At 44.4% G+C, this 25,602-nt stretch overlaps 1 protein-coding gene and 1 pseudogene across 1 annotated transcript in view; one reads left to right on the top strand and one right to left on the bottom strand.

Annotated features, from left to right (window-relative positions):
- Window positions 1-20,502, top strand: part of map3k22 (mitogen-activated protein kinase kinase kinase 22) — a 38,066-nt gene extending 17,564 nt beyond the window's left edge. Inside the window, exons 5-18 of the mRNA XM_071898673.2 lie at window positions 412-449; window positions 3,778-3,877; window positions 4,428-4,544; window positions 5,182-5,296; window positions 7,273-7,406; window positions 7,871-7,944; window positions 9,599-9,660; window positions 11,513-11,584; window positions 12,260-12,424; window positions 13,933-14,081; window positions 14,242-14,373; window positions 15,915-16,044; window positions 17,591-17,768; window positions 18,138-20,502. Of these exons, the coding sequence (XP_071754774.1) occupies window positions 412-449; window positions 3,778-3,877; window positions 4,428-4,544; window positions 5,182-5,296; window positions 7,273-7,406; window positions 7,871-7,944; window positions 9,599-9,660; window positions 11,513-11,584; window positions 12,260-12,424; window positions 13,933-14,081; window positions 14,242-14,373; window positions 15,915-16,044; window positions 17,591-17,768; window positions 18,138-18,366 (1,695 nt within the window). The 3' untranslated portion in view covers window positions 18,367-20,502. The remainder of the gene's footprint in view (window positions 1-411; window positions 450-3,777; window positions 3,878-4,427; window positions 4,545-5,181; window positions 5,297-7,272; window positions 7,407-7,870; window positions 7,945-9,598; window positions 9,661-11,512; window positions 11,585-12,259; window positions 12,425-13,932; window positions 14,082-14,241; window positions 14,374-15,914; window positions 16,045-17,590; window positions 17,769-18,137) is intronic.
- A 2,000-nt stretch (window positions 20,503-22,502) lies between these two features.
- Window positions 22,503-25,595, bottom strand: LOC139911153 (AN1-type zinc finger protein 1-like; annotated as a pseudogene).
- Between the last annotated feature and the right edge of the window lie 7 nt (window positions 25,596-25,602).

Below are 25,602 nucleotides of genomic sequence, written 5' to 3'. Positions count from 1 at the left end.
TTTTTACCAACAGCCCTTATTGATGTTAGTGTTAGTCTATCACCATGACCTCATGCAGACACGCAGGCTCCTCTGGATTCCTGACACCTTCGGCAATGACTTTATAAATAGAAATCTTTGGTTCTCTCATGCTGTCAGGTTGTCAGAGTCAGGTTGCAGGATCATGTTGTTGTCTTTGCTTTGCAAAGCCAACTACAAGAGGCTCTAAGAAATACATGAGACAATAAAGAGATTGAATATAGCACCTTTATTGTCACAGAGTGCACAACTATATCATTAATAATGCTATTGTGACATTTATATTACTTATACAGCTTATCATTTCAATTTATTCAGCATTCCAAATCCCATGAAACAGTTGAACTTTCCACTGCCATAACTCTTCTCTGTTGTTATTTTTCCTCTCAACAGGATTTAAGAGTCAAGCTGGAGCATGAGAGAGAGAAACGGTATGTTGGAACTTTCTTATTGTTTTTTCTGCTCCTCTTTCCAAGCCTGAACTCCTCAGTTCGGATCTTTTTTGTTATGTTTTGCCATGCTTGGGATTTTGTGTCTAGGGGAAATCACAGTAACATGCCAGAGTGCCATAAAGAGAGGGAAAATTCCTGCTTTGACATTTAGCCGAGGCCTTGTGTTTCAGACTCAGATGGGCTGTTAGAGAGGGGGAAAGAGAGAGAGCCAATGAGAGAATGAGCGAAGAGAGAGAGAGTGCGCCAAGTGTTTCAGATCCGTTTCGACTCTCCCAGGCACGCCCCATATTAATGCTCCATGTATCTGCTCTCTTGCTCTTTCTCTCTCTGTCTCTATCCTTCACATCCTGACCCAACACAGTCTGTCCTCTGTCCCACAACCAGCTTCAGCCACAGTTACTCAAGAGGCAGAGCATGCACATAGTTACAGTAACTCTGTCTGGAGTCAGTCTTACGAGCCTTTTTTCACCAAGGTGCCTTACAATCTGTTTACCACGTCGGAGCACTTTGAAGCTGAAGAGCCCCGTATAAATAACAAGAACAGAGCGTTTGAACGGGAGAGACTTTATTTGGTGGTGCACTTCGGTGTGTCTGCACTGGGATTGCAGCACCATCCTTCCATGTATGGCTGCTGTGTGTGACGGAGTCTCTCAGGTCCTTGTCAGGCTTTTAGCAAAGCATCCTGGGAGAGGTCCAAGTTCACAGACATACTTTGTCCCCATGAGTCCCTCATTGGAAAACACACAGAGAGGCACTGACTGAACTGCAAACAACTTCTCCTTGGGAGAAAATGACAAACACAGAGCGTTCCCTACGGTGGAAAACATCAGAGCGAAACTGACCAGAACTCACTAGAATAATCGCCTTGATTCATCAGAATATAGAACAGAGCAGAGGCATTGGTTTGGTTGAGTGAAGCTGTGATTAGAAAGCCACAGGCTCATCGGAGTGAGAAAGAGAAGAGAAACGACATGCTTCTCCTGCAGAATACGGTTTCACACTGGGCTTCTCCTCTGTTTCACAGCCCTAATTGGCTACTGCTGAGGAGGAGACGAGTTTTTCATGTTCCTGTCTCTCTCCGTTCCTGCCTCCCTCTGTTTCGCGGTCTCAGGATCTCTTCTCTTTCTCTCCCTTCCCACCATGAGCTCCCCTCACACTGCACTGCTCTCTTGGAACAGACAGACAAGAGCGCGTTCTGGAAGATGCCATTCACAAATCTCAAAGGCAACCCTTTTTTTTTTTACTTTTTTCATTCCCTGTATCTCTTCACACTCTCTCTCCTCTCTCTTCTCTTGTCATTTTGTTAGTTAGCTGTCTCCACGTTATGCGAGGTGGTTAAGTGCGTGTCCAAGCTCTGGCCACTTTCACTTTGGTTTAGACCCTGTTTTGGAAATCAACAGGATATCCTCAGTTTGTTACCACATGGGGAAAAATAATAACATCGCGTTGTCGCATTTGCATTACTTTCACATGTTGCTATATCAAAGCTATTGTCATTTTCCCACATAAATAATCCAGAATACACCACCAGTATGCATTACATTTTATCTTTGAGCAAACTCCACAGCACATAAGGTGATAGGAGTCCCTGAGTCAGGATAGCCGTCTTGTCTGTCCACAGCAGAGTCCACAGTGGAATCTAATTGGATGGGCTCTCTTTTCATTGGCAAGCGTTGAAGGTTTGGGGCAGGAAATAGGAGCTGTGTCTCTCTCTTCCCCTGGCCCTGCCTCAGGGTCTCCTGCCAGAGAGTGAAGGAAGAGGGCCAGAGACCCTTTTCTGTGTGTATATGAGTGTGATTGTGTGTGTGTGTGTGTGTGTGTGTGTGTGTGTGTGAGAGAGAGAGAGTGAGAATGTGTGGGCATGTGTGAAAGCCTGCTTTTACACTGTGTCTTTTTGTGGTGTGCGTGTACAGTGTCTGAGTGTGTGTCCGCATGCTTGTGCAGAGGAAGGAAAGCCATATCATTTGGAGCAGCATCCTCATGCCGCCACCCCCCCACCCCCTCCCCCCTCCACGTCCCTCTAGCTCCCTCCAGTCCTTTTATCAGACACATCATCGCTGCGTATAAACAGAGACGGAGAGCATTTAGCCGTGCTGCTGCTCGCCCTCTGATCTCCAGGCCTCCCCCTTCCCAGAATCCTCTCCTCAAACGGGGGAACCAATGAGCAGTCATTAAGATAGGGAGAGTCTTGGCCTCTGATGAGGAAACGTCGGGATAAAAACAAGCCCTTTTATCAGGATACTATGAAGAGATAGCAGGCCGCCGATTCTTCAAAAGCAGACAGTGAGAGCGGATGGTAGGAGAGGGAGATGCTGGATAAATGGGAAAGAGAGTAGAAGAATTAATGGCAAGGGCCCCAGTCTCTGTCTTTCTCTTTCTTTCTCTCTCCTCTTTCTCTCAGGCTGTCTCTTTCATTTTCTCTCCCTCGGTCTGTAAATATCGCTGTCTGACTCTCTGCATCTTTCATTCTGTCACTCTTTACAAGAGGAGGGAAAGACACACTTCCTGCTGCTTTTGCTGCTGTTCCAGATTTTTCCCCCTTTCCTCTCAGGAAGTTTCCCATCTGCCTTTGTGCTGGCTTAGTTGAGAGGCCCAGTGGTGTTGAAACAGTGGCCTGATGCACACGCTGATTGGGAAGCACACTCATGCATGTGCAGTTTTACACACACACACACACACACACACATACACACACTACAGACACTCACTGATAAGCCCCGACCCAGACAGACAGAAAAAGCATGCACACTCACTCATACACGTACACATGCATAGATAAGCACCAACATACACATACATCAGAGAGGTTGCTCTGGTGCCTCCTTTTCCTTGTGTTGATTAATGCCCCTTTTGCCATCTTGGTGGCTCGACTCACTCCTCTCCTCGACCCGGCTGACCTGTTCCTTATCACCCCTGTTGCCATAGAAACGCCCTCAGCAATGGGCTAGAAGGAGATGCCCACTGTGCATGCTCATCCAAACATTGTTAAAATACACAGACATGTTCTCCGTCTGCCAGATCATCTGTCACAAAAACCAATATAGGCACAACTCTTTCCCAAGTATAAGAAAGAGTTGAATTCATCACATCTATTATTGCCTTTCTCTGCTTTCAGGAAGTAAATTATAAGCAGGAATGGCTGCCAGTCACTTTCCTGAAATCTCACTTCAAACTGAGAGCTGAACGTCAGCCGTCCGTCACAAGGCGCTGCTCATAAATGTTGCAGCTAGGTATTAGCTCCATTCTCCCTGGCCCCCCTGATCTCTGACCCCTGACCCCTGACCTGCTGGTGTTCTCTGCTTCCCAGAATCATCCCGTTCCAGAGGCCGCTGAAGATCAAGGAGCTGCTGCAGAAAGTGACTGAGGCCTTTGGCCAGCAGATGGACATGTTCTATATGGACAAGGAGGTACAAGAACAACTAGGGGGCGTGCAGTTTCATGGGCGATGTGATGGAAAACAACAAAGTAACTGATAATTTGCCCAGGTTCTATTGCACTGTGTGTGCGAGGCATTTGCTACAGAATTTTGCTGATCAGCCTACCAGTAAATGGCCTGCCATGATAGTAAAGTTTGATTTGGTCAATTTATTTCAATGCATTCACTTACTATGATCAAAAAACTTAATGTTCACTACCATATATCGGAGCAGGTTATGTTTATTTACTCAAATATCAGTTCAAAGTAAGCATTTTGTGTTTTTTTTCCATTCAAACACAGATATTTAAAGAATACATTTTCTATGTGTGTAAAACAAATTGAAAAATTGAAACGTACTGCTTAGTAAAAAATCGTTATTAGATTGGAATCAGAATGACATCGGCCAAAAATCTGTTATTATCAGTTCAAAATATCCCAAAAGGAGCATATCTAGGTCATATATTGGCTGATGTATTTGCATGCTGTTATTATGGACCGATGTGGAACATAGAGTCATGTATGTTTTCTTGTCCTGCCAGTTGCTGCTGCCTCTGAAGACCCAGGAGGACCTGGATCGGGCGGTGCTGACGTTGGGCTGCAGCACAGGAGTCAACGGGCTGCTCAGGATCCTGCTCAAAACCCCCAAGAACAACCATGTGAGTCCCAGGCATGTGGTTTCATCAGACACAGACTGAAGCCAGTTCTACGAGACCTGAAACTGATGATTGCAAAGACTCAAAACACTGCGGTTTGATGAGGATGACCAATATACTGTAGATGGTCTTCCTAAATTTAGGACCATAAAATGTTCTGGAATGTCTCACGTGGCTGTCGTTTTCTCTGCTAATTATGGTATTTGTAGTGCGGCATTCCTACAGGCGCGTACAAATATATGTCCCCCAGGACAATAATATTAAGTGTGTCATATATGTAATGGAATAATGCTGTTGTACACAAATTCAGTGATTGAGGTTCATCAATGTGAAGATGATCACTGTAACTGATGCAACACTTGCCAACAGTTAGTGTGTAGGAAGCGGTGTGAGGTCAAGCAGCATGAGGTCGTTCTTTCTTTTTTAATACCAAGCACACTTTGCAATTAGTCAACTGCATCAGGGTATTTTTTAGTGAAATCAGTGACTTAGCGGAGACAAACTTCCTCTGACACGGTGATGTAACTGGACCATGATGTAATGCCCTTTTCATTTCCTCTCCCCTGTTCTCTGACCCTGCTCTCTTTCACCGCTGTCTTCACATTACCCTCCCTCTGCATTTCCTGGTTTGCCCGTGCAGTACCTACAGGTGAACAGCAGGGACAAACAGACCGAGATGAGGTCGTCCCGGTCACTGGGAGACCTGAAGGGCTCTCTGCTCAAGGGCTCGGAGAGGGTGCGCAAACACTCCACAGGTGAGTCAGCAAGCGCAAACACACACACACACAAGCGTCAAATCACAAGCAATCAGGCCGGCATTCACCGCGCCTTCCTCTGCGCTGCCTCCATGCGCCAATCAAAATGCCATTACAGTTCTATCAAGAAGTCATTAGACTCCATTTCTACCAATCTCCGTTTCTGCCCAGATCCGCTTGAACAGGGCGGAGAGAGAGAAGGCAGTAAGCAAAAAGCACAGACGGGGAGGGGGAGGGGGAAGTTAGAGCCAAATGCTGCTGACGTCAAGGTTTTTGGTGCAGGTGGGAAATCACCTGCTAAGGCCTCAAGGGTGGCACGTCAGTGTTAATTTACAATACAAAGCGATGCTGTAGCGGTAGGAATGTTAATAGCGGGATCTGGGACATGCTTTCTCACACCGAGAACGTAAGAATGCAAATGGGAAGAGCGTCTGAGGTGGAAGTGACGGCTGTAACAGCTAGAGAGACGTTAGGGCAAAGCAAGGACAAGTGTCTGCTCTCATACCAAGCAGCATTCTGCCACCTCATCGCCTCCACCGGCTGCAGCATCGATCACTCCTAAGATTGTTAGATTGAACCCTAATTCTAGACAAGTAGAGATCGGCCCTAGAAGAATCCTGATGCGTGTACAGGAAGTGTCTCTGTGCATGTTTAGGTGTGTATGCATGAGATAAATTCAGCCTCAGTCATGTCAGAGAAAGGACCTTTTTCTTGGCTACACTCCAGGCTAGATAAAGTGCCACACTCCAGTTCTGTTGTCCCTCCCGGCTTGTTCGGTAACAAAGCGTGAAGGTTTACTGTGCTGTGTGAAATCTCAAGCTCTCCTTGTCCATGTCTAAATCTTTTCATTCCCCTTATATCAGGTCTATCCAGAAAGGTCAATGTTTCAGTCACATCTCAACCGCCGACACATGCACAAACGCTCAGACGTGAGCGAAAATGCAACGGCACCAAGTTACACTCGCTCCCGCGTCGCCTTGGCTTGGTTTTTTTTTTCGCATAGCAGCCGAAAACACTTTATAACAGCTGTCAGCACCAATCTTTCTCACGTCGCTCCAATAGCATCAGTGCTGTCACCATCCTGAGTCATATAAATTGTATAGAATTACCCCGCTCTCTATCAATTCCCCTGCCAGCCACAAGTCACAGGGAAGAGAGGGAGAGGGAGAGGGAGACGGAGAGGCAGAGATAGAAGCGGAGAGGAGCGGTGGCAGATGAGAGGTGACAGGAGAGCGGTCACAGTGGATGGTTGAGTGAAGATGTGATGCGGGCCCGAGTACCTCAGTGACGTATAGCAGTGTGTGTGGGGGGTGTGGGGGGGGTGGGGGGGTGGGGGGGGGGGGGGGTAAGGGAGAAAGGAGAGAGTGAGTGAGCAGAAAGAATTTAAATTGGAAAGGAAGCGGATGGAAGTTGAGCTTTCGGCGTTAACGAGATCGCTTACTTCTGACATTTTGACCGCTCCTATCACGCCCGAACGTCTCGGTCCCTGTTGGCCTCTTGTGTGCTTCTTCAGTGTCTCTGTCAACACAGCCGGCGACAGTCAGACGTGTACAATGGGTCTTCTCACTGAGTCAAGGACAAGCGCTCTCTCTCTCTCTCGGCCGTAGCTCAGCCGTTGGGGAGCGTTTGTCACGGTAATTGAGGTTAGAGGTGGCGGCGGCGTGGTTTAGTAAATCATTTCTTGTGGACCTGGCACCGTTGAACTTGTGCCCATGAATAACACCGTGACGCCGCTTTCTCCCCTCTGCCCTCTCCGCTTTCATCTCTTCATCTCTCCCTCCCACTCTTTCTTGCTTTCACCACCCTTTCATTCCCCTTTTATCTCCTGTGCCCTATCCGCTGTTACACCACCTCGATTTCACACTGCTCCTCTTCTTCCTCGCACTTCCTTCGCCCTTCCTTTCCCCTCTCTCACTCGCTGTTCCTCCTCCTCCTCCTCCTCCCTCGCTCCACCCTCCGGCCCTCCGCCACCCCAGGCTCTCTCCACACGGGCCGGACGTCCCCGCCTCCAGGCAGCGTCCCGGAGGAGCAGCAGCAGATCGCCCGCCAAGGCTCCTACACCAGCATCCACAGCGAAGGAGAGTTCATCCCCGAAACCCTGGACCAGAATGTAAGAGCCTGCCTGGAGGGGAAAGACTCTGCTTTGACCTCTCGATCGAAGAGGGCTATTAAATAGTTAATGGTTAATTCTGAGCACTTTTCTCAATATCCAGTCTCTTATAGCCATGGAGATGAAGAACAAAGCATACTCGCATTAAATGAATATGATAAATGGCCATCAGACACGCTTAGAATAAAACAATAAAGACAAGATTAAAAAGACCATTCACTGTGCTGCTCCGGTTTAAAATATATGAATACTCATCCTCTATCTGTGTGGGATGTATCAATTAGAATTTGTAATTGAATAACATTTTTAATGCAGATTTTTCAAGAGAGCTGTCCAAGGCGTAGTCATGCTCTTACACATTCTTACATTGCGTTGCAGTGGAACAAGCCTTTGTTGTCATGCACTGCGGTGCATGATTGCACGCTCTGTGACACTCAATCCCCCTGTGTTATTATACCCGTCAGATGCTGGAGCCCTTCGGGAGTGCGGACAACTCTCTGTCGAGCAGCTGTCAATCAATAGATCAAGCACTGGACAGGTGAGCCATCCTCCCGTCTGTGTTTATAACAGTAGTAGTTTGTGTGGATTTACACTATATGCTGCTAGGAGTGTCTGTGTGGCAGTATGTGCTTGTGACATACTGTTTGGACACTTATTATACAGCCGAGCAGCCTAGACTTACTTTGTGTCATAACATTGGTGGTTATGTGCCTGTTAACACACTTGTATGTTAACTTGTATGTTGCAAGCGCACACACAGAGTCTCTCAATGAAGTTTCTAAACAGTGTTAAAGGCCAGCACAGCTCCCTGACCCTGCCTGCTGCCTCCGAGGAAATGGAATCAGGTCGCTTCACTGTTACCATAGCGACAGCACCCTTATCTGGACGCCAGGATTCCACCGTTATCGTGAGAGAGAGGGAGAGAGAGACTGAGTGGGAGACGTGAGAGTGAGAGCGAACATGCTGGGTGAGAGTAGGAGAGAAATGTTGAAAAGGAGAAATGGTGAAGCGGTGAGAGAGGGAAGTAGGAGGGCTGAAGAGCGAAAAGGTTGAGTGCGAATAGGAAGAAAGATAGGAGGAAAAGAGAGACAGAAAAAGGGAGCGAGATTGAGAGTCAGAGAGAGAGAGAGAGAGAGAGAGACGGAAACAGCTCTACCTGCAGGAGGCTTATCTGGGCTCCAGGCTGCAGAACAATGGCAGGAAACGAGTGCATGGAACTTTTTTCCCTGCGAGCGGGCATGCGTGCCCCTTATCCTGGGTCTCGTGGCCCCGCGCCGCCCTGCGGTCAGCAGAGACGTCACGCTCCATGGGGTCATGGGGCAGGGCTGGCCGCACACAACCAGGGAGGGTGGGGGGTCGGGGTGTGTTTGTGTGTGTGTGTGTGTGTGTGTGGAGTAGAGCTGAACAATTAAATGAAAAAAAAACCGAAATGGCAATATGAACTTCTGCAATTTCCAAATCGCAGAGGCTGCAATTACGAGAGAGGAGTGTTCAAACTGGATTTCTGAATAAGGTGTTTTAGCGCTGCGGGTAATCTCTGGTCCATGAATCAAGAAGAATATTCAGTAAACTCAGTAAATCCTGCACACTGACATCTATGGGTTTTTTTTAACAAAATCACTTCACTTGAAACAATTTTAAAGTTCTAAAAAATGTATGACAAGAAAAACTTGTGATGATATGACTCACAGGTTAAATTGCAATTGCAATATTCTGTCAAATAGTCACAATTAGAATTGTTGTCAGTATTTTTCAGCCCTAGTGTAGAGAGTTACAGTTTTACTCAGGCATACACACATTCATACATTTAGATGACGGAGTGTCCGGTTCACTGTTGAAGTTAACCATTTAGAGAACCACACACTGCACTTTTACTTTCTCATTGTTATGAAGTACAGAGGGTTTTTTTTTATGTTTTGGACTTCCTACAGTAGCTGACTGTAGCGTTGTCAACACTCGGCTTATCCTTTCTCACTCTATGGTGCAAAACATTGTTCTTTAACATCAATCGAGAATGAAAGCACATTATTTGCAAGTCTTTTTCAGGCATTTTGTGTTGTTTTATGGTCGAGGCAATTGCAAATTCTTTAGGCCAGCAGCTATAGCCAGACTCTGTTTGAAGATAAGGGAATTACTGACTGAAATAGTGAGTCATTTTTCACCTTTTTTTTCCCATTCTCTTGTCATTTCAGTCCTCCTTTCTCGCAGAACAACCGTGACAACAATTACCTGAACCTCAACTATGAATACAAAGGTAAGAGTGGAGAAATCGGCAGCGGTGGGTCTTTTATCATCTCTCCGGTGCTAAATAACATTTTAATCTCTTTGTGTATAAGTAACTGTGTGTGTATGAATAGCAATTGGTCTGAATTAATTCTCAACTCAAAAACCAAAGGAAGATAAAGAGAGGTGCAAAAAGCTCAACCATTATTCGAGAGTGCTGGCTGTTCTTGGGTTTTTTTCGGTGTTAATTATAGCCACACAATCAGTTTCATGGAAAAAAATAATAAAGTTCAGTTATGGCATAGCTCTTGAATACCTACAGAGGTGAGAGTACGCATAGTAAGTGGTTAACATAGTCTAAAATGTGTCCACTTTGTAAATGGACTCTAGAGATTACTAATGAGGAGGGAGATGATAATATTTAATGATTTCATAGGGGAGTAATATAGCTTAGATGAGGATATTTTGACTATATTTCTTGGACCTCTGGAGGTGATGAAGGGAGGACAGAGTGTGATAGTATCATAACTCTTCCTGCTCTATCTATCTTCTCCCTTTTGTCTCTCGTCCCCTCTCCTTCCTACAGGGATGTGATTTCTCTCCCTTTTTTTTTCAGGATGTTAGTTTTGTTTTTGTGGACGCTCAACTCCTGTTTGTTCCTAATGAGATATTGCTGCTTTCCCCCGTACTTTTGTGTTCATGAACACATCCCTACTCCTGAGTCCCTCTCCCCTACAGCATCCCTTCACCTCTTGATGTACACTCCCCCCCCCCCTCTCCCGTCTCTCCCTTATCCCCCGGGTCCCTCTCTGTCCCTCTGTGTCGTCCTTTCCTTCAGAACACAGATCAAATAGAGCCAGGATGACAGATAATGCCATACTAATCCTCCTGAACAGAGGAACCAGAACAGCTCTCCCAATCTGGTCACATTGTTTCTGTCTTTCCTACCACCCCCATGCTGTAAATTAGAGAGGGAGTGCTGCACGTTATGTACACAGACTGGGAGAATATAGCTGCAGTACTTGAAGGCTTTATTCACTCTCGTGCTGCACACATGCATGCACGTGTATACACACACACACACTCCCCTCCCTGATGTAAAGCTGTGTGGCCCTTCCTGCTGAGGGCTACAGTATTTGTTTACCATTCCCTGTGAGTAGATTTTTCCTCTCCATCCCGCGCTGCCAAACACAAAAAATAACCCCCGTCTCCATGGGATACGGACACAAAAACAGCGCGAGGGGAGGCAGTCATCTGACAGAACAGCTGCTTTCAATTGCAAGTGGCTCCACCGCTCTCCATTTAGTGTGTGTGTGTACGTGTGTGTGTGTGTGTGTGTGTGTGTGTGTGTGTCAGCACTCGCCTGCGTCAGCAGTGCTCCCCACCTGCCTTTAGTTACTGCTCCACTGGGTTCATGGCTAAGGCTAAGCTAGCACACATGAGCCGTTCTCAACTCTCTTGGCTGCAGTAAGGCCGCACCACGGCTCTGTTCAGATGCTTGAAAAGCTGTCTTCCATTCTGCTGCTTTTCAACTCGTCTTTGATTTGACATGGCAAGATGAGCGAAAGCAATGTAGAGACTGTCAGGGTGGATCAGATGAGACGTGTAAAGAAGTGGATGTTTTGTGGATGCCAAAGAATTCTGTCATGCTCATTATAATATTGACATGTTGGTGTGTGTCTTCCTGCACATCTGCGTCCCTCTGGCTTCAAGCAATTGTTAAACCTGCAATTTTGAACTTGAACAGTGAAGTTGAGCTGAGTACTTGTTAAAGTACATTGAATGTAAATTGAATAGCACTAATGTTGTTCAGTCTATTATGGAGAACCACTGCACATTGTACTTCTCTGACTGACAGCTCTGCTCCACTGCTCCCCCCTCAGGTCGACATGGGAAAGGAGGGACTTTCCCTCGTCAGTTCCAGTTGCCCAATCGCAGCAAGGATTACGGTGACGGTAAGAAACCGGCTTTGCTAGAGCAATAACAACAGCGCTATTCTGCTACAGATTAAACAGATATGTTACTATGGTTCTGCAGTACAACACAGACACACACAACAATGTACACACACACACACACTCTCACACACACACCACTACCACCACCACTCCCATCTGATGAATTTTATGCAGTCAACTGATTTGCTATAGGAGCCCTTGCACAGTTACCTTTCCTCCTCCTAACATTACTGCTACTTTTTTCTACTGCTTAATAAAAGACTGGATTTTAAATAACCGTTGACTGCTTTTGCATTTTTTGCTTTACTAGGTGGATTTGGTACATTAAGTGCTGGCTTGCTGTTCCAGGCAGCTGCTAGTAGTTGCTTACTCAGAGGCTAACCTTGGCTAGCAGTGATTTACGTTTCCCCTGCGCTGCACTCGGACTTGTATAAAAACACAGCGCCCTGCTTCCTGTCTGAGGGGAAGTGGAACGGAATGGCATGAGGCACTCTGCTCTAGCTGGCCCGTAGTCTTGGCCAAGACCTCTCTCTTTGCACAACGCCTGTAAAGTAACTGTGCACTATAGTTGATGAAAACTGCTGTAAAATTCATCCACAGTGCAAACAGTACAGTGTCCTGTGTGTGTCAACTCATATCAATACGCCTGGTTTCTTACACGTGTGTCTTCAGGTCGTAGGACGTTCCCGAGAAGCTTCATGCCTCAAGAGAACCTGTTCCAGCTGGTTCCCTCCAGTCGCACGCGCAGCTACAATGGAGACAACACGCTGCAGTACAGCGACCTGCGCACACTGGGCCGTGCTACTGACAAGAGCTGCCCGCGCAGCACGCCCAAGTGTGAGTTGTGCCCCTAAAGTCTGACACTGTTAAAATGCATGGACAGAGAAGACATTTAGTGTAGTTAGTGCATACGCAGGCTGCAGTGCAGCTCATCTAGTGAACAGGGGTTTTGCCCTAAAGGGAAAATCCATCCTAAAATGGCCCCTTTTGTTGTTTGGTGGTGTATCTTTCTTATTCCAGTGGATAATTGGCCAAACGTATATATTTCCATTGCAGCTACAATGGAGTTTAATATATATATATATGTATATCAACAGTAAACATCTCAAGGAAGGCCTTCTTTCTAGACTCACCATTTTGCACCAACATTCAACAATAATACATATAATATAATACAGGGAGAAATCCATCGTAAAAGAGATAGATACCATTTTCTCCACTCAATAGACCAGAATGCAATGCAGCTACAAGACATGTTGTGCTTTTCTCAACTGGAAAAACACTCGCTGCCTTGCTCTTACTATGCTATCGCTCTTTCCACCTACATGTATAATCCACAGCTGAATGCAAGAAGTTGAGGCATGATCTCTGGGGGTTGTACAAAGCCATTCTGGGAAATGCAGGAAATGACTAACTGAAGCAGAAGCAGACAAAGCAGGTTGAGGGAAAGCGGGTACGCCAAAAATATAAATTACAACATCACAAAATAACTCCTGGAACACATTGAACATCACAGATTGATGATATAGTGTAAGAGTATCCGAGGGTGGAATAATGCAGTCCAGTACATGCTGAAATGTCAAGAGCTCTAAATGTGCGACACCATTATACGAAGAATACGCTCTCTTCCAGGAACAGCCTGTGCCTGTCCAAGCTGCCCCATATTTCTAGTAATAGGCAGTTAGAGGCAGCAGAGGTACTGTATAGTAATGTGGTACAGCAAGCAGAATTCCCCTCCCATCATCCTAACTACTGTCTTAGAGTAAGCCATGTCACAGGCCCGCTAATCGCATCCGTCCTCATTGAATCTATGGGTGGCGTTGCCCAGAAATTGTCTTTGTCGTGAAATGAAAGCTGAGCTAAGCTGTCTGATTGTGGTTGACATGTCAGTCTCCTGTGTCCTTCTCACCCACACACGATAATCCCATCTAACTCGGCCGCAAATAACCCTGTTAATTCTGAAACAAAGTCTCAGAGTCTTGGCCCGTGTGGATGAGAGTCGCTCCATGCTGAGATGATGTTTCAAGGTTTTGACAGCTCTCTGCCGGCCGCAATCTGCGCTGAGCACGGTTTGACTCAGTTGTTCGGGGTTTCCCCCCCTCGTAATATCATCTGAGAGGGCCTGCGGTGGGATTTACTTACGACCCTGTGGTGGATTTGATGTCTGGTCTTGGTGAAGTTACTGTGTGAGTTAGAGTCGGGTCTTGCGGTGGTTTTTGATGCCTGCTTTCGGTTTAGTATTTGTTTAAATCAGTATATCACAGCGGTTTTGTCTGACTCTGGGAGCTTAGTAACAAAATGAATTACTGGTGGGTTTTCATCGTCTGGTGTTTCTGTTCCTGCAGCTCCGCGGGCGCCAGTGAACTGGCGACAAGGAAAGCTCCTGGGGCGCGGTGCGTTCGGGGAGGTCTACCTCTGCTATGACGCCGACACGGGCCGCGAGCTGGCCGCCAAACAGGTGCCCTTTGATCCCGACTGTCAGGAAACCAGCAAGGTGAGAGACGTCGTGCAAGGAAAACCTTCCATCTGTTTGGAATATGTCTATGGTATTCTACATGGTGATTTTAGGTGCAAGAGAAAGTCTGTAAATTTAAATTGCTCTCCACTTTCTAAATTCAAACACTTTTCTCTGTTGCTCTGTTATTTCTCTGCAGGAGGTGAACGCTCTGGAGTGTGAGATTCAGCTGTTGAAGAATCTGCATCATGAGCGGATCGTCCAGTACTACGGCTGTCTGCGGGACCTCGAACAAAAGAAACTCACCATCTTTGTTGAGTTCATGCCTGGGGTGAGTACGGGGCAGGGCATTTATTTGAGTATATTTAGTGTTTGTGAGTCACACATTACCACACCAGGGACTGCAATTCAAGTTTGATTGAGTGAGTTAGAGTAACTGTACTGTATGTGGAATTTGAATTATTGATGACTGGAGGAGAACCTCTTAGTTAGTGTTGGTTTGGCAGTAGAGATAGTGTTACAGTGAGGCATTTTGAGACCAACATCACGTCTAATCCCTACAGGCCACATCTGCTAAAACCAGTGTTGAAATGTCACCAGCCCTCAACAAACATGTCCTCAGTCGTTGATGTCAGCAGAACAGCTCAGTTTATGAGATCATTTTCTCTCTAAATGAGTGCCTTAATGAGCTGCTGTCGCCTGCGGCCCCTGTCCCTCAGCCTGTTTTTAATATTTCCAGGGCTGTTTTCTTGAGTGGCGTTGAGTGTCTTAGTCACACATTGTCTGGAAATTGGAAATGTTTATGTTTCACTGGAGTTTGCTGGCAGAGGCGAGCGGGTTGGACCAAGTCCCCTGCCAAGTTTGTGTTTCAGTGCGCGGCTAGCCGGGCCGGGGCATTGCTGCACCGCTGTGGCCCGACGATAACACTAGAGCGGCCCTGGGGGGCCGACCGTCCCTCTGAGAGAGGTCCAGTGAGCAATTGAGCTGTCTTGTTGAGAGCTGGAAGTGTGAAGGGAGAAGTGGGACGGGGAAGGACTCTTGTTTTGTTTTCAGGGCTCGAGTCCAAAAGTGCGTCACAGGTGTTACTGGATCAGGTCTTTGCTCCGGAGATTTCCTCACAAGGACCTGAAAACAGGAAATAAAAGGAAATGCAGCCCATTGAAGGTGTTTGGACTCAAAATCGGGAAAATTTCTTTAGGCACATTGTATATTTATATATTTTGTTTTGAACTTAAAACTTGGCTCAGAGGCCGCTCTAAAAAAACAACAACTTCCACTTTAGTTGGAAATGTTGTTGCTGTGCGAGCATGCGATGTTTGTTCAAAACACTCAGCTTTTCCTTAAAAACATTGTAATATTTGGCACTGATCTTTCCATCATGCACATCATTCCAAAGCTTTTAACAGATGTCTGAATCAGAATCAGTTTTATTGGCCAAGTAAGTTTGTACATACTGTACAAGAAATTAATTTTAGTGGATTGCTCATGTAGGTCACATGAATCATAAAGACAAATACAAAACAAATCAAGTAGAATATGAATTTAGAAGTAGAAATTAGGGAATAGGTCTATTAACAAGGTAGTATATAAAGAAGTAATACACATGTATAAGTAGTATATAAAAATTTTAGAAACTTATCTAAGCACATGGTTCTCTGTTTGAACCTGACTAATTGCACTGTTGGAAGCTGTTAGTGTTAGAGAAATAATAATAATAAAACAATATTAATAGTAAGCAGGAATATATACAGGTCTAAGGAATATTGCATACGGATCCAGAAAATGGTTATTAATGCATTTCCCAGCCTGGTGGACTCTGATTCATTCTCTCTCTCATTGTGTCTGTGTCTCTCTCTCGCTCTCTCTCTCCAGGGCTCAATAAAGGACCAGCTGAAAGCCTATGGGGCCCTGACAGAGAAGGTGACGAGGAGATACACCAGACAGATCCTCCAAGGAGTCTTCTACCTGCACAGCAACATGATTGTACACAGAGACATCAAAGGTAACTCAAACGGCAAGCCTAACCGAGCAGAGAAGGTCCAGATAGGATTTTAATTGGATTTGTAACCAATTGTGTTCAGCACACCCATTCACGGTCTTGATAGAGACTCAGGCTGCAGCCTCAGCTGACAGTGTAGTTTCAGCATTGTGCTAGAATTGTGCTACCAACATAAGAGACGTGTTAGACTCTTTGTATGGTGCATATTGCAGTTGCTAATGCTGAAAACCTGTTTTGAAAGACAACTACAGATTCATTCATTGCATTCTGGGTGACGTTTCGTCATTCGGTTATTCATCGTCTACAGAAGGAGACTGGAAAAAATGTGCTATTTTAAACTCCAAGGCCCTTTTGAATATATATTATTAGGCTTTATGCTGTTGAAATCGGCTGGTCTAAAAATGTTTGACACCGGATGGAAAGGCTTTGGTTTGGCTGCCCACAGAGTTGGGACTCACTGCTTGGTTTAGCCACAGCCAGGCAGAGGGAAATATACCGTCTGGTGAAGAAAAAGATAGTAGGCTTCTCAGAACACAGGCGACTCTATGCGAGTGTGTGTGGGTGGGATTTTCCACTTTAGAAACGCTCTTCATGTGTAATATACAGTGTATGCTCATCCCGCCGCACAAGAGTTTGTCTGTACACAGTGAAAGAGCTGTCAGCACATTCGCTGTTTGGATAGCACTTGGCATCTCTGCCATGACATTAGACCGTAAACTCCCCGGCTGTGTACGTGATAGGCTGTGAATGAGACGCTCCGAAGCGCCAAACAAAACCTTAAGCACAGTTAATGTGATTTATTGGAGAGTTTGAGCTGCTCTCACGTCCCCAAAACGAACCGCTTCGGAAACGGGCTGAAGAAGAAGTGAGAAGTGAAGAATGGATTCAGTTGTAGTCTCTCTTTCTCTTTCTCTCTGTTCTCTCTGTCTCTGCACCCCTTTCTTTTCTCCTTTCCCCCCTTCAATGGGTGTGGAGGGTGAGTGGCTGGTGCGCATTAGTCACTGATCAAACAAGTGGAGAGCCTGAAGGAAATGGGATAGACACAGCTACACGACGGAAAATTACTAAGGAAGGAGGAGATGGGGTGGCCGCGGTCTATCTGTCCCATGCGGATCAGTCCGTTTGCTCAATATTTCACTTCTGTTGTACGTAAACATGAGGTATTTGCCCCACGTAAGAGAAGAGGAACCTAAAATTCAGTGCATAAGTAAGAGTTTTGTCGATGTACTTTATATTAAGGGTGTTCTGACATTTTGAAAATCAATCTGTCAGCTTCCCAACACCACGCACTTCTCACATCATGGGAAAAGTTAACACCTTTGCCCTTAGGTTGCACTTGCAGCTGGTACTACCTTCTGGTTTGAATGAGCAATGCTAATCTGCCATTTTTCATTTAACTGAAGTGCTGTTATAGGCACTTTCTACCCACAATGTAACAGTGACTGTTGAGGAAACATTTCTAAACTGTCAGAGTATCCCTTTAAGGATACTGACGGTCCTCAGGAGACTCTCGAATAACTCAGAGCCCGTTTTTGTTTGGTTCCACCAGGTGCTAACATCCTGAGAGACTCCTCAGGGAACGTGAAGCTGGGAGACTTTGGAGCGAGCAAACGTATCCAGACCATCTGCATGTCTGGCACTGGAATCAAGTCTGTCACCGGCACCCCCTACTGGATGAGCCCAGAAGTCATCAATGGGGAGGGCTATGGCCGGAAAGCTGATGTATGGTAAGAATAAAGATAAGAGGAAAGTTTAATGATCCCCGTGGGGAAATTAGGTTGGTGCAGCACAAAAATAATATAAGCACAAAAATAGACTGTAGCGATAAAAGCAATAAAAACATAAAAGATACATATATACCTAGATAGATAGATAGATAGATAGATAGATAGATAGATAGATAGATACTACACATAAAAAGTATGTATAAACATAACGGAAAGAAGCATCAGTATGTATACAGTGTGTATACTTGTATGTATGCTGTGTATACAACCCATTGAACTACACATAGAATAATGTCTGATTGCAGAATGATCAGATTATTTTATGTTTTGAAAATGAATCAAGTCTGTTTGATGCTTTTTGTCTGCCAGGAGTGTTGCCTGCACTGTTGTGGAAATGCTGACCCAGAAACCTCCTTGGGCTGAATACGAGGCCATGGCGGCCATTTTTAAGATCGCTACCCAGCCCACCAAGCCCCTGCTGCCCGAGGGCGTGTCCGACGCATGCCGGGACTTCCTGCGGCAGGTGTTCGTGGAGGAGAAGTGGCGGCCCACCGCAGAAGTCCTGCTCAGCCACCCTTTTGTCCAGGGCGGCTTTTGAGGCCTCCAGACCCCCCCCCCCCCCACACTCCCCTCCTCTTCCCCTGCCTGCGAGGCCTCCGCGGCCCCAGCGCCTCCCCTCCTCTCTGGCCCGCCCCGTCCCTCCAGGGCCCCCCCCCCCGTCACTCCAGGCTCCAGGGCTCCGACTTCCCGCCCCGCCATCTCTCACCAGTTTCTGCCTCGTCGGGACCGAAGCCCCTGCATCTCTCACCAACTAGCTCAAACCTGATTATTCGTCACGAGAGGCCAGGTTGACTGCTTTTCTCAGACCTCCATGTTCTCCACAGTGTATTCCCTCGGGAGGCGGACCGGCGAGAAAGCAGTTCGCAGTCTAGCAAGTGAGAGAGACTGCTGTCCTCTTCCCAGTGAAGGAAAAGTGACCCAAGCCAGAGAAGAGCGATGACGTCTCACTGTATCAGGAGCTGTCAGAACTGATTTCCAGAAGAGCTTTCTGGGTCCTTCTACACACTCATCCACTGCCACAGAATAGTGTCTAGGATTGGCCAGACGCTATGAAATTGTGATTGACTGGTGATTGTTCAGCTAAAATTGATCACATCTGATAGTACTGTAAGTTACTCATAAGGCGAAGTTAGCTATGGGTGAAATTGTGATGGTAAAATATTTTTATATGACAGACAAAAACACGTACAAAGTCACCTTACCAGATGGGTTTTCTATTGTCACCTGAAATATGTAAATGTATTTTTTTCAACGCCTTACAATAAGAATTTGTAAGTGAGAATGTTTTTTTTGTTTTTGTTTTTTTTATACATCTTATAGGGTCGCCATTACCCTAGATTCATAGCACTCACAACCCCATTTGGAAGGAGTACATTGTCAACCATTGCACTTTTGATATCATGCATTGAAACATTTCCAACATGCAAGATAATCAATTGAGGAAATATTTTTCTATTTGATACTTTTTTTTATAATTTCATAATGAGAATTGTGTAGTTTGTTCCAATGTAAAAGAAGAAAAAAAGAAAACCAAACTTTTGCATTAGCGTGCAATGTTAATATCAATAAGCAATACCAACTAGTACTGTTGGAGTGAGTCTGTTAAATCCATTCCAATGCCATGTTCAGCTTCCCTGTAGTGAGCCTCGTTCCATGCAGAAGTGGCCAAAGAGAAATGAAATAAGAAGAGGTTGAATGAGAAAGACGCAGAAACAGAAACTTTCAGCAACTTTAGCTTAATTTAATGTACAGTATTATAGTCACGTCGGATGTTTTGTCACCTCAGAGCCCTATAGCCTTTTCTATTTTATGGCAGCTTTGTGCACAGTAGACTGCACAGACCAAATCAGATGTATTGACATTGCAATGTGTTGCTTTGGAGAGTTTTCACAGGAAATTACATTGGAGGCGGTGTCTCATTTACGCAGTCGTTTTTTGTCGTAGCTTCAACATGAATCCAATCACCCCATTGCCTTTACTTGGCTTTGCTTTCTACACTATGAATGGCTTACTGAGTGACCATGACAGCACACCTTGCTCTGTATAATGTCATGTGAGGTAAAGCATAATATTATATGTCGCCAAAGGGTCGTGTTGCAAAGGCAGAAGCCAAATGCTGCATCTGTAAAGTGGAGATAAGATGAGATGAAACTTTAATGATCCGCGTGGGGAAACTGGGGAGATCGGTGGCAGAGGAATAGTGGCTAGCTATAATACAGTGGCACTTGGAAGAGGAATGATCAAATCTTTTGGACCCTTGTCAGTGCCTTATCTGATTCTGCTTGTAAACACAAACGTTCACCACCAAAGTGGAAAGCATTTTAAGGTGAACAGCTGTTCAGTAGAAAGCACATGGGCTTTGCTGAAGTTATTTTATATGGAAAAAAAGATTGTACTGTAAATACATATTGTTCTGCACTTTTGTATGAAATTTCTTTACATTATATACAAATCTATTTGATGAAATAGCTATGTTATACAGTAGATTGTACTGTGATTTAGACAGGAGTATGATTGTCTCTTTGAGAGCTGATAGGCAGTATGAAAAGGTTGGTAGGCTTTCGATTGGGACAGAGAGTTTGCTTTGTCTTAATGACAAAGCCTTGAAACATTAAATGTATCAAGTAATTGATCTTTTGTACATTTAACTTAATAAATCAAAGGTCTAAGACTATTTTTTTTGTGTGTATTTTGAGTGTTATTTTGTGATCCAATAGGCCTAGGCTGCTATGTTATGAAAACAATTGTCAGGTTTAATCTGGTTGCAGTTTTATCCACTCTCACTTGATATGTTTTCTATTAAGTTAATATCCAGTTTTGTAATAAATTATGTTATATATTATATTATTTATATTATTATTATTATATTACCATTATATTATTACTATTACATATTCACTTGGTTTAAATGAATTGCAATATTGAATCTAAAATCCTCCATGTGAGTCACATTCTTTATTGTTTGCCAAGTAATATAAGTGTAACTACAGAAGTTATTAATGTAATTTATGTTTTTTCCTTATGAAAGAACTACAGTAATCATTACTAATCATTAGGCTACTATAGTATAGCAAACTATACAGTATCACAGTGGCTACTATAGGTTAAAAATGTACCACAGAAAATTCTATATAATCATGAGAGATACAAATGGCATAATGTAAGATTATGGTCACCATAAAGTCACTTAAATACCACAGACACAGGGATATTATAGGAATATTAGTGATTTTTCATAAGGGTTGATCGCCTATTACTTTTATTGATTAACAAAAACATGCCAATGAAAGCCCCAAGTATTGAGGAGGATTCACTACATTAGGTAAACATTGGAAAACTCCATAAACAAGCAAATCGTCCTAACAAAAGCCTGAGCAAGCTGCAGCAAAAAAAACCCGATGTTTTGTAACTGAGCTCATCGTGCCTGAAAACATGAGCGACCGACAGACTGGAGCCGCTGGAGGAAGAGCATAAAACTGATGTCATTGGTTTAAGATTTGTTCGGTCAACCCCCATGCTGGATCTAGTTCAGTTACTTGACTTGGTATGTTTATAACAAATCATCTCGCCAAATCAAGACATGCAATTCAGATTGAATTAAAATCTCGAGTTCACTATTTCACTAAAGACGTAGGCCTACTAACTCAAGCATGCAGCATTAGCATATTGCTTGAAGGCCAGAATGATATGAAGGGGATGTGTCGAGACATGATCCAAACCCCTAAAACCCAAGTATGTATAACCCCCTCTCTGCCTTATCTAACGTTAAACAAAATACACTTATTATCGCCCTTATATTAACTTGACCATCATTACTTGCTTTGCTTTGATTGCTTGATGAAAATATTTTGCTGGTTGCTATGGATTCGTCTGAGGTGGAATTTGAATAGCCTATAGGTTAAAACATTTTTTGTTTGCGCATCATAATGGTCATATTTGAGGGCTGTTAAGTTCAGCAGTCAAGTAAAAGATGCATGCACTAATAAATTATATGTTTACATCATTGAGAGAGATAGTCTTAACATCATTTGGACAGCACTGCCACCTGTATTTACCTTTAATATTAGGCATTGAGTGCCCTAGAGAGAAGTTGGAAATAAACCGGCCCAGTGGCCTAATGGACATCAGCCTCCGGAGCTGGGGATTGTGGGTTCAAGTCCCACCTGGGTCACACACTCAACTCAATGATTGGGCCATAAGTCACAATTAAACAGGAGATACCTTAGAATCGAGCATGTTAAAGGTCCCATATTCTACACTTTCCAGTGTTTTATTTTATGTCTTGAGGTCCATTCAAAGCTGTTTGTGTGGTGTCATGTACCAAAAACACTCTCAATCCATTTTTACACGTTCCACAGCAGCTGCAGACAGCGACAGGCAGGGAAAAACTCATAATATATAACATAATATGATAATGAGCGTACCTTTGTGACACCACAAAGTTACGGAAGTCCAGACGGCTCGTGTAGAGGCTCGGTTTTCTAATATGGATTGTGTGGATTTAGCTGGCTATCGTGCGTTTTGATACTTTCGCGATGTTTAGATAGCGCATCCAACTCCTGTATAATCAAAGAGGCACGATATGGGACCTTTAAAGGGCTATTTGTAGGGGCAACAACAATGCTTCATAAGCTTTGTTTTTTGGATTTTTTTTTGGTGTACAAAATTATTTATTCATTTTGTGAATGCAACGTCGGGGATCTTGCCTTCCGTCTTCAACTGGGTGAACATTTGTGCAGCTCTGTTGAAATCCCACTCATTGTCCTGTAGACACTTTTGGGACCACTGCAGGTTCATGCCAGAATTCAGGGAGAAGGCTGAGAGCATCTGTATATATACATATATATATATATATATATGTACTTTGAAATAGTTGTTTTTGTGTTAATAAAAAAAACAACAGTGATTATCTTTGACTCTACTGATGCTATCTCACTGTTACCTTAGCTGTCAGTACATTGTTGTTGTTCTTGAGACTAGCTAGAGATGCAACGTAATCCACCACTTTGCCCACTCCATTTGGAACAGAAGAACATGGGTTGACTGGAGTCTTTAAGTTCAAGTTCAAGTTCAAGTTTGTTTATTTATATAGCCCTTTATCACAAGCATGTCTCAGAGGACTTTACAGAGAATGAGCCTAGCTAGATCTAACTAAACACAATTAGTGGTGAACAAAAAGATATAAGCATACAGATACAAAGCATAGCGAAAAACACAAGATAGACAAGAGCAGATTTTAGCAAGACAAACAATCTACCTATTCTTCATAGCCTAACCTACCCGGCACCCCCAGCCTTAGACCCTAAATGCACACAAGGACAAACTCCCTAGAAAAACCTTAGTAGGAAAAACTTGGAAGAAACCTTGGGCGGGCTGAGGCAAAGAGGGATCCCCTCCCGGGACGGCTTAGCGTGCAATAGGTGCCGGGCAAAACAATGACAGAATCATGGGCAATAACAATGACAGGAGAAAACAGAGAGAGACAAAAAGAAAGAGAGGCAGCATGCGGCGATGAGAAGGGTCTGAGGTCAGCGTTAAAAATTCAGAGAAACGAGGGCAGCAGTCGTAATTCAGCGTCCAGGTGGGAAAACCAGCAGGGAAGAGGAAGGCCAGCACTGACGAAAGAAGAGCCAAGGCAGCACCCGTCACTGCCAGGTAGAACACTGCACTGGAGTCTGGGAAGAGGAGAGAAAAGCAGCCGCGTACACACACACACACAACACACACAGACACACACACACACACACAGAAGAAGGGGAGAAAAACAGCTGCACACAGAACACACGAGGTCTGAGACACGTCGGGTGGGAGCAGCATCAGGGATGGGACTAAGGCCGGCACCGATGACCACTGCACTGCACCGGAGTCTGAAAAGGGGAGAGAAAACGGCTGCACAGAAAACAATACAGTCGTTGAGACACATCCAGGAGGGAACAGCATCAGGGATGGGACCAAGGCCGGCGCCGACGACCGCCAGGGCCGGACCAACACCTGTCCGCTGGCAGGTGGAAACACAACAGAAGACAGCTGCACACAGAACACACAGAGTCAGAACACGCCTTGGGTAGATACACCTGAAAATAGGTCCTCTCTGTCTGGAAAGCCAAATGGGACAGAAAATACTTATACTGTTGCACAAAAAATATAATCACAGAATAATACATATTTATTGTGTAAGATGCAATAATAATGACGATACAGTAAGTTATGACATTCCAGCTGAAATCCATGCTGGATAGGATTGTACCTGTGGCAGTCCCTTGTCTCCTGCTGCATGCAGTTTCAGTTTCATTAATGCTACCTTGGCTACCTAGTTCTTTGCTCCTCTGCGTCCTTTAACTGGGAGTCCTGCCTTTGACTCTGAGTAATCACAAGAGGGTAATAAAATCATAATCCAAATGTAAGTGGTGATATAAACCAGAGTATTTTGTTGAATGCTGCTCCCATGTGGACAAAAGAGGAATGTTATGATAAATTTTGACTTGAGCCACCTTGTCAAGCTACCAATTACAAGTTAACAAGTAAGTAAACAAAGTTGTAACTGACCCACAATCCTTTGCACCAGCTCTTTAGCGGCTGCCATTCGAGGCTTAGGGATCTCCAGTTTTAGTACCTGTTCCTTAGATAAAATAGTCATATATACCCCCTCCCTTCGAGTCCTTCTGTATGAAAGTCCACATGAGAATGGGGAGCACAGTCAAGGTCAACACACATTATGTTATTTTATACAAAGGTTAATCAAAGAGAGAGAAAGCGGTAAACCTACGCCAAGCAGAAATGTTTTTCACACTGTGGGCATATGACTGGTAACAATTCTTTTCCCTTGCAGTCTTGAAATGAGCATGGATAACTTGTACTGCCACCCAAGGTCTGGAACTCCCTTTTCACTGGCACCTGAAAAAAAGTAAAAGGAAATAAAGTATAAAAACAGCACAGCCTGCATATAATTAACAGCATGGAGGACAAATGTAGTTGTTCTGATCATATAAAAGGAGGGCATGAAGCACATTTTATTGTGCTCAACAACCAGACCTACCTCTGGACATGAATGGGACTCTGTGCTTCTGTGCTCAGGGCTGTAAGAAACAAGATGTATATATGTATGTATGTTTCACATTTAATAAAGTACATTGACTAGTATTTAAAGAGCCGTGAAATGGCTAGGCACAAATCTTACCAGAAAACACCACTGCAGAAATCACAAACAAATGGAAGGAAATCTAATGGAGGAATGGGAAGAATAAGTTCAATCAGGTCAGTGAATAAGAAACAGGATTAAACAACCACCTGCAAAACAAAACAAAACAGACACTTACCCTAACATTGTCCTACCCTGTCAACACTAAACTGGGATCAAGTATATTGGATTTAATTCTAGGTTGTAGTTAGTTCACCTACTGCTACAATGGTGCTGATTCATATGGATCTGATCTGATGTAGCTGACTTTCACTGAGACCAAGCAGACAAGCACGAGATAGCTAGTAGCCAAAATAATTTTTCTAATGATTAAATGCAGAATAGAAGAAACATAAGTTGTGAAAATAACCTAAACTTGGGCGTCAGATAGGAAAATTGGTGATTTTTCGTTAGAGTTGAGCGCCTATTACTTTTATTGATTAACAAAATCACCCCTGCGCGTTGAGAAGGATTCACTACACTAGGTAAACATTGGAAAACACCATAAACAAACAAATCGTCGTTACAAAAGCCTGAGCACGCTGCAGCAAACCCCCTTACAAAACCCGACGTTTTGTAACTGAGCTCATCGTGCCT

The sequence above is a fragment of the Centroberyx gerrardi genome, chromosome 22, assembly GCF_048128805.1.
Source record: "Centroberyx gerrardi isolate f3 chromosome 22, fCenGer3.hap1.cur.20231027, whole genome shotgun sequence".
Taxonomy (NCBI): Eukaryota; Metazoa; Chordata; class Actinopteri; order Beryciformes; family Berycidae; genus Centroberyx; species Centroberyx gerrardi.
Note: the sequence above shows the minus strand (reverse complement) of the source record. Positions and strands in the feature narration are given on the sequence as shown.